The sequence below is a fragment of the Maniola jurtina genome, chromosome 18, assembly GCF_905333055.1.
Source record: "Maniola jurtina chromosome 18, ilManJurt1.1, whole genome shotgun sequence".
Classification (NCBI taxonomy): Eukaryota; Metazoa; Arthropoda; class Insecta; order Lepidoptera; family Nymphalidae; genus Maniola; species Maniola jurtina.
In genome coordinates, this window is record NC_060046.1 from 10,531,872 (window position 1) to 10,547,088 (window position 15,217).

Below are 15,217 nucleotides of genomic sequence, written 5' to 3' on the forward strand. Positions count from 1 at the left end.
AGGCACGGAGAAAAGCGTTTTCACGGGGTTTATTCTATTTCTTTTCGATAGAATAACTTTTTTTACCCGACCGCGGCAAAGCCAAAAGGAAGGGTTATATTTTTAGCAGTCTATGTATGTATGCATGTATGTTTGCATCCAGATTCTGTGTGTTCCACCGTAGCGCGAGCGCCTAATCTACAGGGCCGATTTTGATGAATGAGTCAATTGATTCGTCATAAAGGTCTTGGTGACATAGGCTTCATTTTATACGAAAAAAATTGACCTAAGTAACGGGTTACATAAAAAAAGTGGAGGTCGCAGTTGGGTTTTAGTTTTTAACTTTATCTTGTTTTTGTTCAATGATAGGATAGTCCTTGGCTGCGATTTCACTTGCATGCTGATTCACTTAAACAGTTTTTAACGATGAATTATAGCCACCTTGCTTATTTGACATCGGTTGGCTCTACATTGCTATATTATAATGATTTTCCATAGAAAACCTTCATATATAATTCTAAAGTCTAAAATTATAAAGTCTAGAGTCTATTTAAAAATAATAAGTTTGAGTTTAGTTGAACTACTTATTGTTACGCGTTTTGTAGATGAATGTACACTACTGTGTTGGTTTATTCCTGTCCGGTGCACGTGAAATAAATCCACTTCGGGATTGTAGGCGAGTTTGGGATTACACTACTTTTTGTATTGCTTTACATTTTTAAGGAAATGAGAATTATTGAGGGGGCATAAATTTTCCTCTTCCGTGTCTTTGATTTTTAAGATCTTAATTATTGACTAGTGTAATAATTTATAGAAACCATCGCTCCTTTGAAGAGTCTTTTGTTTTGATTTTGAATGTTTTAACGTGATTATAGCCTTTGAAAAATCTTGAGCTGTATATTATACTAGCGACCCGCCCCGGCTTCGCACGGGTGGACACTACCACGAAAAATCCTATCTATTTTCCGGGATAAAATATAGCCTATACGGATTCGGAAGAATCCCTCTAAGTAATGGTAAAAGAAATTTTGAAATCGGTCCAGTAGTTTTTGAGCCTATTCAATACAAACATACAAAAATACAAAGGTTTCCTCTTTATAATATTAGTATAGATATAGATTAACAAGAGACAATTATGACCTTGGTATCGTATCTATAGTACTCGACAGGGGTATCGGATCGGAGTATATGGGGGGCGTCACCCGCTACCCCGCACCGGATAAGCGCAGGGGCTGTGCGGGTGTGCAGGGCGTCCTTATCCCGATTGCCATCTCGACCTGTCGCGTACCTACTATAGGTATATTCTCTATACTTCATTAGCATTTCGTTGTATTAAAGCAAATACCTATTAGACTTTTATTTATAACATTTTTATTTATTACTAGCTGATGCCCGCGACTTAGTTCGCGTGGATGTAGGTTTTTTAAAATTTCCGTGGGAACTCTTTGATTTTCCGGGATAAAAAGTAGCATGTGTGCTAATCCAGGGTATAATCTATCTCCATTCTAAATTTCAGCCCAATCCGTCCAGTAGTTTTTGCGTGAAGGAGAAACAAACATACACACACACACACACACACATACAAACTTTCTCCTTCATAATATTAGTGAGAAGTATACTTTCATTTTAATTACCTAAAATATGGATATTATTTACCTAATAGATACAATAGGTAACCTAACTAAGTCTTGCCTAACCTAGCTTCGAACCTGTGCACGCCACTCACTCTATAGATCTCAAATTTTGAAGAACTGATCTATCATGTTCGCGACCCAAGTTTACCTGGTAGGTATCAGAATTTCACTTAGTACATACCTATTGGGTAATTAATTTAAGTGTTGTCTAATAAAATACAAATATAAATATCGATATTTTACCCAAATACGACTCCCTAGCGACAATCACATTAGCTCACGATGTTTATGGTCCCACATCATTTGCCGCACATCAACCGCACTAATATTCAACGTCAAACAAATCACTGAAGCACGAAAATAAACAAATTTCTCCACAAAAAAACTCATTCCCCACAATTAAAAAAAGCCCGAAGTTATTTAGATTTCCATAAATACTCGACGCGCCTCTGCGTTTTTTGAGATATATCTTCCTGGCGACTTTTTTCTAGAGCTTAGTGATGTGCAACGAATTGAAATACTTTTTATCGATGACCAGTCCTCAAAGAACACTTTGCCTTCAAAGCGTTCATCTAGGAACACTGCAGTGTAAATTACAAAGTAATGAGATAAAATAATGAACTGTCACAGAGTAAGAATAAAACAGAGGAAAAACAAGAAATGAAATTAAATTATTCATTTGTGAATTTGCCTACTATACCTATTGTAAATGAAACAATTTATAGGTATATGGTTTAGGCGTTCGTAAGTAAGTAGGTAGATATAAGGATACCATTAGCAGATAGCCTAGCTCTTCCAGAAATAACATGTTAATTAAACTATTTTATAAGTAATTACTTAAACCACTATAAAATTATGAATAGACTTTTTGTTTATCGATATCGATGATTCAGTTTCTAGACATCACACATCCCTAGCCTAGTGTTTTACTACGCGCGTATTGTTTGGTTTTTGAATCCTCCGGCACGTTAGTGTCGAGTGTGGACATAAATTGTGAGGAGCGTCGTTTCCGACAAATGCGTGCGCTAATGACATTTTGTTCTCGATTATAACTGTCATTGCGCCACTGGAATAGCTAAGAAAATGTCCTTTTTAATAGCAAATTTTCCAGGTATTTATAACCATGCAAGTAGAAATAAATTTCACACATCAACCAGTAAAACAATTCTTTGACTCAGTTTCATAGGTAGGCTACTTAAAACAAATAAGTAGTAATCTTTACTTGAAAGGATCCAGTATAAGAAATTAGCTCTAGTATCGACTGTAACTCACAATTAGTCGATACTAGAGCTAATTTCTTAAACTGGACCTTATCAAGTAAAGATTTTTATATAAACACGTGGAAATGATACTGCCTTTGTCGCAACTGGAATGCCATAAGCCTACTTTGTCGTATTAGTTTACAAATTGCGAAAAACCAAATAAAATTTGAATTTCGCGGACAGACCCGTCGTTTTCCCCTTAAACTCGAACAGTCTATACTTATAGATTCTATGCTTCGAATTTATTATAAACGTAATCCAAAAAAGTTGTATTAATTATACATTTAATTATATATGAAACAGGTTTCCTCTACTTGCATCTGCACTCATCTCATTACCATCTCAAAGAGTCCACGAGTGAGATGAAAGTTGATACAGTGGGTATATTGCACTCATCAGCGCGTGGACGAAGTGTGCCCATCGAGTTTGTCCAGTTGTTTATGTAGATAGCTCATTGATATGCTAAACCCAAGATGTTCAAGTGTTAAGTCGAATTTCAATACTCTAAAGCTGATTTTTCTTTTCCGCTTTCTGGTAGTCGCGGAGCAATCAATTTCTCTTGCCATGTAATTTTATTTATCTATATGTTTTAGTTATGTTTTTCTTTAATAGTACTTAAGTCACCACCATCATCACGTGCCTTCTTCGAAACGAAGTTTGGCGATCATCATCCGAAAAGCTTCTCTTTTAAAAGCCGCCTCTAAAAATTAAAATTAATTTCTTCTCTATTAAAAATTACTTAGTGTTGGAAGGGAGAATTGCAGGGAAAAGAGTTCAAAGTCGCCAAAGACGCAAATGGTTGGACGATATAAGGGGGTGGACAGGGCTTAGTTACCCGAAGTACTTAAATAGATATATAAAAAAAATTTGATGAAGTGCTGAAGCCTAACTTGGTTGGTAATTAACATAAACTTAACCAAAAGTGGTTAATGCCAGGCGTACCTACCTACCTAATTTGCTTGCAAGATCTGGAGCCCCGAGGAATCTACAGAAAGTGTTCTGAAATAATAAAGATTAGGAAATTAAACTGTCGAATAATAAATTAATACCTACTTATTGTAAACGTGATAAATGTCATTGGATATAATGGTAAATTAGCCAACAAATACTTATTTAGATACGTTAAGGAAATAAGAACAATAATTTATTAAGTAACAGTTTGGATCAGTTCAAATTCAATCAACAATATAGGCCTACATCAAATACAATAATACAAGCAGCATAACTTTGTATTCTAGTATAATTACACCACTACGGTGTAATTATACTAGAAATTATACTACGGTGGCATTATTTTATTGAAATGCATTTCTAAGAAATGATACTATGTATATCTTTGGTTTTTTATAGCTACGAGATAACTCATTACTCAAAAGATTAAAATGGTTAGTTATTTTACATGTTGTCAGATAGCGCTGTATAAATTAATATGATTACCTACAATTTAAGAAAATTCCTCATTTATATGAGCAATGCTGATAAGATGTAACTTTTTAAGATGATTACTTCAATTCATTTTATAGCCAGTTGTTTTAAATTAATGTGCCAAGAATTATTAATTTAAGTACCTACACTGAACATAATATTTTAAGAGTGAGTAATAGAAATAGAAAGATGTTTTATTTGAATACACTTTTAAAAGTACTTTTAGTAGGTTTATACTTCAAATACTTTTTTTACCAAGAAGACCAGCAAGAAACTCGGTGGCAGCTCTTTTTAACTCCCGACCAAAAAAGACCAAAAAATACCATAACATAAACAAAGTTTAACTAATTGTTCGTTTTAAAATTAATATTAATTTTTATTTGCATAGTTTGAAATAATATATTGACGATTTCCATTAAATACACACAATATTTCAACGTGCGTGTACCTACTACATATTTCTAAGGGCTTCCAAAAGCAAGAAAAGATGATTCTAACAATATGTAAAGGTCAAAAGAAATCACAAAAGATTAATGATCGAACAAGTGTTATACGAAATGAGCTTAGTTCTCAAGACCGTACACCTCACCCTATAGGTATCTACTCGTAACAAACGGCCGCTATTCATCAATATTCAAGAAATTCCACTTTCTACTCAACTAGTACAACTATTCACGTATGACCATAAATCGTGGCAAAGGATCCGCGCTATTATCCTATCCGCGAATTCTCACAATAGATACCTACGGGATCGAACCCGAGGACATTAATTATAAATTCTGGACGCGCTCTTATGATCTATCGCGGCATTGTCCGGCAAAGGTCACCGCTTGACCCGTGAGAATAAAGTACAATACAGATTATAACGAAAAAAATATAACAAAAATAATCGTTTCTATATTTAAAATCGCGCGACCCTAAAATTTGAATATCCCCCTCAAAATACGTAAGGTCCGTTAAAGAAAACAGTGCATTGTACGACCGGTTGGTCATCTTTTGTGTGCGAATAATTTATTCTGTCGCATGTGTGGCGATCGCCGCGGTGCAATGCCATCTTATTATTATTTAAAACTGGGGCAGGTGCTGTGGACGCAAACAGAACTGACCTTCCGTGGATTCCGCAATCAAATTGTAATTGGGTTTAAAACTGGATTTTCATTAAACATACAAAACGCGAAAATACGCCTTTGTGCGTATTTACATACCTAATTAAGCAGGTAAGCTATAGAAATTGTTATAGTAGGATATTATACTTATGAATTTCTTCTAGATTAACGCATTTCCGTCACTAAAATCGCATCAAATCAGAAATCTCTGTTTGATATTAAAAAGTAATAAATAATAATATAAGTTCCACATGGTTCAAGAGATGCAATAAAAACCTTTAAAAATAAGCATAAGCTACTTTTTATCCCGGAAAATCAAAGAAATTTTTCACGGGATTTAAAAAAAAAGCTAAATCCACGCGAATGAAGTCGCGCATGATAATTTTTTTTTTAAAAAGTGGGTTTGACTAACCATGCCCGCGTGGATTTAGGTTTTTCGGAATCCCGTGGGAACTCTTTGATTTTCCACGATAAAAAGTAGCTTATGTGCTAATCGAGGATATTATCTATCTCCATTCCAAATTTCAGCCAAATCCGTCAGTAGTTTTTGCGTGAAGGAGTAACAAACATCCACACACACACACACACACACACACACACACACATATACATACACACATACACAAACTTTCGCCTTTATAATATTAGTGTGATCCTATTACAAATGTAGCTATAGTTTATGTCATTACTAGTAGTCATACCTACTGTAAATATTTATTTCAGATTTTTTTATATAACACGAGAATCAGCCTAATAGAAAATATTTAACCGAAAATCGTTTTATTTTATCGCGGCATCAACAAACGGCTAACTTATTCATAGCATTACCGCAGCGCAGTTTTCCCCAAAAAAAGGGAAATTTCACAAAGAAGGGTCATCAATCAATGCGGGATTACATGAGCGATCGCCGATCTCCACTTTAATCATCATGCCTCGAGGGACTGAGGACTACCTATCGAAATTATTATGTTCACCGGAATAATATGGCTTTCGTTTAGCTATTGATACATTGATTTTTTCCGCAATACACTTGCAATTATATGGAGGACCCGCACTGTGATATACTCGTAAAATTCGTGCGGAAAAAATCTGTGATTTGATACAAACACGCGGATTCGCGCGAATATTTTGTGCAGTGAACAATGGAGTTGTATAGCGCCCACCGCATTCGCAGTGCGTGCTAGGTGAAATTCTGTAGCGGAAAATAAATCGCGCGAATAAAAATCGCGAGAATAAAAACCGCGCGGTGCTCAATGCGGAATAAGATTGCGCTACACCTGTCAATCACACTAATATTATAAAGGCGAAAGTTTGTTGTATGTGTGTGTGTGTATGTGTGTGTATGTGTGTGTGTGTCGTTTGGCGGCACGGCTTTGTCGGTAGGATGGTGACTAGCCACAGCCGAAGCCACCCACCAGACCAGCCCAGAGATTTGGAAATTACGAAATTCCAAACTTTTTATTAAATTATATTAAAAAACTAGCCGATGCCCGCGACTTCGCCCGCGTGGATTTAGGTTTTTTGAAATCCCGTGGGAACTCTTTGATTTTCCGGGATAAAAGTAGCCTATGTGCTAATCCAGGATATTATCTATCTTCATTCCAAATTTCAGCCAAATCCGTCCAGTAGTTTTTGCGTGAAGGAGTAACAAACATACACACACACACACACACACACATACAAACTTTCGCCTTTATAATATTAGTGTGATTTTTTTCTAAACCCTTTTATCGTTGTTTAATATTCGACATAAAAACAAACGGCACAAGGCATCGATGTAAAGACGCTGTAGGTAATCCTTGCGGGGTTAGCGCAAAGCCTCGGCCGTGGATGCTGCTTACACGGATAACGACAACCCTTTGCGGATCTGATTTACAAGTGATTGCGCGTTTCCATTATCTTAACCGTCATTTTTTGTTCCGTCTCCGTGATGAGCTAAAAATAATAATCTTTTGCTTTATTACCACAGCTAACCTCACACCGGAATGCGCAGCGTTGGAAGACCCCTCCACTGGGTGTACGGACGACATCAAGCGGATCGCAGGGAGTCACTGGATTCAGGCAGCAATAGACCATGGCGTGTGGAAGAGACCTATGCCGAGCAGTGGACGTCTACCGATGTTGAAGAAATAAGAATTTATTGTTTTGCTTTATTACCACTAAACGCTTTTACACTAGGTATCACCTCATAAAATAAATGCGAAAGTGTGTTGGTTTGTTAGTTTGCCCTACAATCACATCGCAACGGAACCACGAATAGAGGCGATTTTATGCACGGGTATAAAATAAAGAACTGTAGAGTGAAATAGGCTGTTTTTTATCTCGGAAAATTAAGAGAAGTCGAAGTGTTCCCACGGGTTTTTTAAAAACCTAAATCCTCGCAGACGAAGTGCGGGCATTGCAAGTATTTGACATAAAAACAACTGAATTCCTTATTGAACTTGCTTAAATTTTGGGATTGAAAATGCTAACTTCTGCTGGATATAGAATCACCATTTTAAATGGCAGCACCTAAAAACCGTGTTAGTAGAATGGAAACAGTACGTCATTGGACAAACAGCGACCCCTTCAATACGGCTCGTAAAATTTTATCACAAGATCATTCCTCTTCCCACTGGAGGTATGTTCGTCGCCCTAAGTAGCATTTTATGCCAATAAGTTTTTTACTCGTTTAGTATTTTGTATACCTAGGTATAGTGCGGGACAGGTCGACATGACAATCGGGGTATGAGGCGGGGGGATGCCCCGTACATCCCCGCTAACCCCGTGCGGGCGAGCGCTGATGGCGTACGGGTGTGCGGGTCACCCCTCCGCCTCATACCCCGGTTACCATCTCAACCTGTCGCGCACTGTAGTATTCGAGTTTTAAAGATACCTATTTACGATGGTGATGAATTGATAATGACGTAATTCTTTTATGGAACAAAGGACTGCAGGAGTAATTTTCTATATCATTTTCTCTGAACCTTTCAACAGTTTCCACATTCAAGAGGTCTTTTAAGACCTGCCTTTTTTTCTCAAGTGTTGGTAACCCCATCTGGAACCTTCTGGATATCGGTTGGTTGACCATATCTCCTTTACTATTCGCTACTGTATTTATTTCCCATTATATATCAAACAAATGGACGTGGTAGGAAGTGCAAGCTCAATATCGCATATTTGTGTGGATAGACATCCTATATCCTCAGGCGTGCGAGTCGCTACTGCAGCGCGCAATCGCGTGCACATCACAAACTGTGGAAGCGGCTTTACTATTTACTACGGTGTTTATTTCATCCCACTATTTATTAATCAAACTAGATGATGCCCGCAGCTTCACCCGCGTGGATTGGTCAGATCCCCTGCAGCATCAGCATTGAGGAGTTGTAATCCAAATTTTTCATGGAACAATGTCGCAAAGTTCTTCTATCGATTAAAAAAAAATGCAAATCGGTTCAAAAATCTCGGAGGTACATAGGTAGAAAAACAAAACTCCTCAATTTTTTTAAGTCGGTTTAAAAGTAGCCTATGTTATTCCTTGGTTAATCTTCAACTTGTCTATGAAAGTCCCGTCAAAATAGGTTCAGCCATTCCGAAGGTTAGCCCGTTCAAACAGACAAACACTTAGATTTTATTTATTAGTATAGATAAGTATAGAGTATAGATGAACGTGGTAGGAAGTGCAAGTTCAGAATCGCATATTTATTTTGTGTACTTAGGTACATCATTCATAGCCAAAATGTTTTATTTCTCACTCAAGCACTAGATGGCGTTACACGGCGTTATGTTGCGCTAAAGTTCAGGTGTTTGCGAGATATATCAGTAAACTACATAATTAAGTCTTGGTTCCCCTGCGTCACTTACCCCCGCGAGCAATCGCGACGTTGACGCGGCTATTCAACGGGATACTCCGTACCGGGCACTTCCCATCGTCGTGGAAGCTCGGCCGAGTCATCATGATACCTAAGCAGGGGAGCTACCGTCCCATCACGCTGCTGTCGACGACCTCGAAAGTTTTCGAGAAGTTGCTGTTGCTGCACATCACGCCTCACATTCAGCCACGCGACGAACAGTTCGGTTTCCGTGCCGAACATTCCACCACGCTCCAAGTCTCGAGGGTACTGCACCATCTCGAGAGACCATCGAGTGGACGCCCTCGGCTAAATACCTGGGGGTGACCATCGATAGGGGACTCAAGATGCGATCCCACGTGAAGAACGTGGTCACGCAGACGCGCGCCGCACGGGCTCTCTTACGCCCAGTGCTGGCGTCCCACCTGCATCTCCGTACGAGGCTGTGCGTCTACAAGACGTACGTCCGCACGCGACTCACTTACGCGGCCCCAGCTTGGTACGCGCTACTAAGCGAAACGGACCGCAAGTCGCTGCGGGCGCAGCAGTCGCTAGCGCTCCGCACCATCGCCGGAGCTCCACGCTTCGTACGGAACGCGGTCATCTCCAGGGACCTGCGCATGGAGAGCCTCGACGACCACGTTCGCCGCCTGAGCACCTCGATGTTCGCGCGCGCTGATGGAGCGCAAGCCCAGCACCTGCGGGGCATCGCGCCATACCATCGGCGTCCGCCGGACAAGTTAGGTCTGCCACGTGACCTGACCACCTGAATAGACACCACTGCTTCCCCGCCGCTGGCTGACGAGCGCTCGCCGGAACATCGCCGGCGGGCTCGACCTCGCCGAGCCGCGGGCGTTAGCCTCACGGACATCCCACGCCGCCGCAGTAGCCGATCGCTCGCGAACATCCGCGGGCTCGATCGCACTGCCGTGCGGCCACCACCGGACATGACAACCCGGACTCGACTCCCCGACCAGTGGTCCAACCCCGTGCCCCGCCCGCAGTCGCAGGCGGCGTGGCCACCACTGAAGAGGGCCATCGCCCTGATCAGTTACCCCGGGACCCGTAAGGGTCCGCGTGGAGGACCAGACATTCAGTCTTGGTTCCGTAGAACACATTTGAATTTTTTTAATTTTTTGATAGCGTTTATGATTTATCATAGAAAACGCTGATTATCAAATCAGACTTCATTCCTGTATATATCACAACCTTGAACGACACTTTACGACACAAATAATATAGGCCTATTTTAATTCGTCAAACAACTCTATAATCTATATAAGGAATAAAGACAGATTTTCTCTACAAAACTGTCAACTCCTCAGATAAAACTGTAAATTCCTCAGATGAAATTTAGGTTTTTGACGATTGAAAAATCGGCCCTAGCCAAGAGACTTATCCAGTAGTCGAAGTCTATCACTTGATGATGATAAATAAAATACAATAGAAGTAGCCGCCACACTTCATTCCTTCCCGTGCGGTCTAAGAAATTTTACATGGCAGTTTTATTTATAGCGGAATTATACGGCGGCCGTGAGAAACGATCGGGATAGCGCGCGACCCGCAAATGGCGCACGGGGACCACGGATTATTGGGGACCAGATTATTATTTAGATTTAGATATAGAAAGATAAATATAAGACTTTATTGCACACAAAACAAGAAAAACCAAGATATAACAAGGAACTATAAACTAAAAACAATTGTATGTAAAGGTGGCCTTATTGCTTAAAGCAATCTCCACCAGGCAACCTTTGATGAAAGGAGAGACTAGATATAAGTATCTATGGAAGTGTCTAGATAGTAGATATCCAAAATTAACGGTCGTTAGATTAAAAAAAACCGGCCCGTGCGAGTCAAACTCGCGCACCGAGGGTTCCGTACTCGGGGTTTTTTACCCCATGGAAGGGGGTAGGATGGAAACTCGCCCGACGTCTTGCGGTTCGATGGTAAATTACACAAGTCCGGCTGAAATCTGTTTGGTACGTATGCAATCGCCTCGCATTCAGATTGGTCCACTAGTATTTATTACGCGCACTATACTTGAAATTCCTACTTATACTAGGAATTGAACCAAGAATTTCACCTTACAAAAAATCCCATACAAGGACGATACCATAACCTTCGTTCGTCAAAAGAAGAATATCTTAAAATATGGGGTCCTTTGTAAATATTAATCTCGTAAATTCTCGGTCAACAGTCGCCCTATGCCCCTTCTTGATGGATATGGATGGGGGTTGTGACGTCATAATGTAGGGGTACCTACCTTAATGGACGCAATATCTGCCAATAGCTTGGAGAAGGTTCAAGAACTTGAGAATAATAAGTGTATATACCTAGCGAAGCGAAGCTATTATAGCTTAGTGGTTAAGTCGTTGGCTTCCTTATTCGAGCGTTTGGGGGTTTAAACCCAGGCACCTGTAACTTTTTGGAGAGTTAAAATATCACATGCTTTAATCATCACCATTTAAATCATCATTTCAAGGATCATGCTGAGTTGGGACCTTTTTTAGGGTTCCGTACCTCAAAACGAAAAACGGAACTATATAAGGTCTCTCTAGGTATCTGTCTGTCGGTCCGTCTGTCATGTCTGAGAGACCCAAGAAACCTATGTCCAGTTGTGGACGACTGTCTGTTGACATGATCATTATTTATTAAGAGAATGAATTTGAGAAAATACGGATTAAGGAACGACCCCTAGACTTCTGTGATTATCTTATTGCAATAATTTTGTTTTTTAGAACCAAGTGAATAAACTCAGTAAGTGGTCGCCGATAAGTTCTGACTCGTGAGTCGTGATTTCGTCGAATTAGAGCGTTCAAGGTATTTCGATTATATGGCAGGGTACCTTGAGCCTTTTACAGGAGGTGCGAAAACAAAACTCTAGAAAACAAAAAAAAAAATTAAATATATTATGTAAACCGTTATAAACCATCCATTATTCACTTTCAGTCGCATTAATAATTTTTATTGCTTGCAAAATTTATATGAATTTGGGAAAGAAAATTGAAGAAATTCGCCACGGTGGGGACCGACCGTGTACCACCATGCATTTTAATGCGATTTTTATACTATACGACAACGATACGGTACCACTACATAGTTATTCGTGTCTTGTCTTCATAGTACGATTTGCTTTTAGAGAAATATAATAATATGTAATTTCCTTGAAGTGTAGGTAAAACACTATCATAAAAATTATAATATGTAAGTTTATAAGCCGTCAACTAACCAGCTGTGACGCGTCAGAAGGCGATAGTAGTCATACGTTTTTCATAGAGATGTGCACTCTTTTCTGTTAGTTGTAGATGGTAGAGCCAGGCTTCAACTAGTCAATCGTTATAACAAATTGCATTATAACACAAGTCACAATATAATATTAAATGTGTCTCGCAAATACATATTTATACTTAATAATATAAATGCGAAAGTGTGTCTGTGTGTCTGGTAGCTTTTCACGGCCCACCCGATTAACCGATTTCGTTGAGGTACAAAGTTGGCTTACATCCCGAGCTCCCGAGGCCTCTATTAAAAGTAAAATGGAGAGGCAATTTAACACTGTACGCTAACTACGAGCATTAAGGCAAATAGAATAAAATTAATATTAAAAAAATCTTTATTTACATCTCTTTATATTGCCTTAAAAGTAAAGTTGTTACCTGAACAACTGCGTTAGTTACAAACTGTGTTGCAGTTGTTAACGCCCACCTCCAGATTGTCAAAATTATGTACCTACTAAAAGAAGAAGTATAGAATAGTTTGGTACGACATATTGATGTCGCGTGGTGTAAAAAAGGAGTACTGTATGATGCTTTTTGATATGTAAGCAATAAATCGGTGTATTTTTTAAATCGAACGCTCTGCTAGTTCCGCGGCATTGAGCCCGAGTGCGATATATGGCGCATGAAACTCGATTTAATGCTACGAGTTTTTTTTTTTTTGTGGGACTGTATTTTTTTTTTCCTCTCGTCTGGCTTTACACTGATTAGCCAATGTCAAGTTTGTAGTTATTTACAAATTAGGGAAACTATATGTATAAGTATGTACTTCGTCTGTGCCGGCGCCCGCCGACATACGCGCGGCGCCCTTTTAGAGCGCTTCCCAGTCAGTTTCATCACCAATAAACACCACCAGAACACAAAAACCGGCCTCTTCTAACAAAAAAACACTCCAAAAAGTCACAACACGCGCGCTAGCAAACGCCACCACAGACGAAGTCCTGTATTTTATTTTATACTGACTTTATTTTATAATATTCTTTTTTTTAATTTGGCGAGACTCTATTTTAACTTTACGTCATATTTTTCAAAATTTATTTTAATTTTTTTTTTGTGGTTTTTTAATATTTTAATCTATTGAACCTTTTAGTTTTTAGGAAGCACAATATTGTCATAAGTTAAAAAAAATTACGCTATAGACTAGTCGATTTCCTTGGCAATTAGGTAAGTACTTATAAAAATAACTTTATTAATGAAATTGAATAGCTATTGATACATAGTACATACCTAAATTATTATTGTGACATTGCAATAAACTGGGTAAATTAAAAATTTATAAGACCCCCGACAAGTGAAGGTTACAGTAACTAGAAAAGAGCTGATAACTTTGAAAATCGGTTAACTAGTTTTGGAGCTACGATGCCACAGACAGATACACAGATACACAGATGCACACGTCAAACTTATAACACCCCTCTTTTTTGGGTCGGGGGTTAAAAAGTAGCCACCCGAACAGGGACTTGAAGTAAGTACGTTATATTTTATGGTCTTTAATCTATTTAACCTTTTAGTTTTTAGGAAGCATAATATTATCCTACTAGCTGATGCCCGCGACTTCGTTCGCGTGGATGTAGGTTTTTTAAAAATCCCGTGGGAACTCTTTGATTTTCCGGGATAAAAAGTAGCCTATGTGCTAATCCAGGGTATAATCTATCTCCATTCTAAATTTCAGCCCAATCCGTCCAGTAGTTTTTGCGTGAAGGAGTAACAAACATACACACACACACACACACACACACACACACACACACATACAAACTTTCGCCTTTATAATATTAGTGTGAAGTTTAAAAAAAAATTGCGCTATAGACTAGTCGATTTCCTTGGCAATTAGGTAGATAAGTTCTTATAATAACTTTATTTATTATTGGAATTCAATATTGATAACTACATTGTGACATTGAAATAAAGTGGTTATAAAAAGTAGCCGCCCGAACAGGGACTTGAACCCTGGACCCTTGGATTAAAAGTCCAATGCTCTACCGACTGAGCTATCCGGGCTGTGTACTATTTAACAGAATTAGTTCAATATACTTGCCTACCTAACCCAAATGTCTACAATTTTCTGTTCACTTATTTATTTATTTACTCAAGTAGGGGTACACCAATCACAAGTGTAAATTAAAAAAAAAATTATAGCACCCCTGACAAGGTTACAGTAACTAGAAAAGAGGTGATAACTTTCAAACGGCTGAACCGATTCTCTTGAATTATAGCTAAGAACACTCTTGATCAAGCCACCTTTCAAGCAAAAAAAAAAAACTAAATTAAAATCAGTTCATTAGTTTAGGAGCTATAATACCACAGACAGATACACAGATACACACGTCAAACTTATAACACCCCTCTTGTTGGGTCGGGGGTTAAAAATATCTAAGTACCATGAAAAAGACGCGTAGAAAGGACGACTATCTACAAGAGAGATTTCTTCCGGCATGCAGCTCGAAAATATGGGGGAAAAAATTTGATAATGCTGTCTCGGTAGTTGTTCTGAAATTTTTAAGATATTTGGCCATTTGTAATTATTAATTAAACAAAATTAAATGAATAAACGACATTTCCTCAATTCGGCGTGATGTATACTAATTATGTATTTATAAATAAGTATGTACCTAGGTAAGTATTAAAATTTAGTTTTGAAGTGAATGTAAGAAACCTTTTAAATTCAACCCCGTACACTTACGCCCCCTAATGTGGTTATAA

At 38.6% G+C, this 15,217-nt stretch overlaps 1 protein-coding gene and 1 non-coding gene across 2 annotated transcripts; one reads left to right on the plus strand and one right to left on the minus strand.

The window, feature by feature from the left end:
- Positions 1-9,583: 9,583 nt before the first annotated feature.
- Positions 9,584-10,006, plus strand: LOC123874637. Its single transcript, XM_045920126.1, has one exon. It carries the CDS (start codon positions 9,584-9,586, stop codon positions 10,004-10,006), a length of 423 nt encoding a protein of 140 aa, XP_045776082.1.
- Positions 10,007-14,442: 4,436 nt separating this feature from the next.
- Trnak-uuu lies at positions 14,443-14,515 on the minus strand. The gene has a single exon. It is a non-coding gene; the product is annotated as a tRNA-Lys (tRNA).
- Positions 14,516-15,217: the final 702 nt, after the last annotated feature.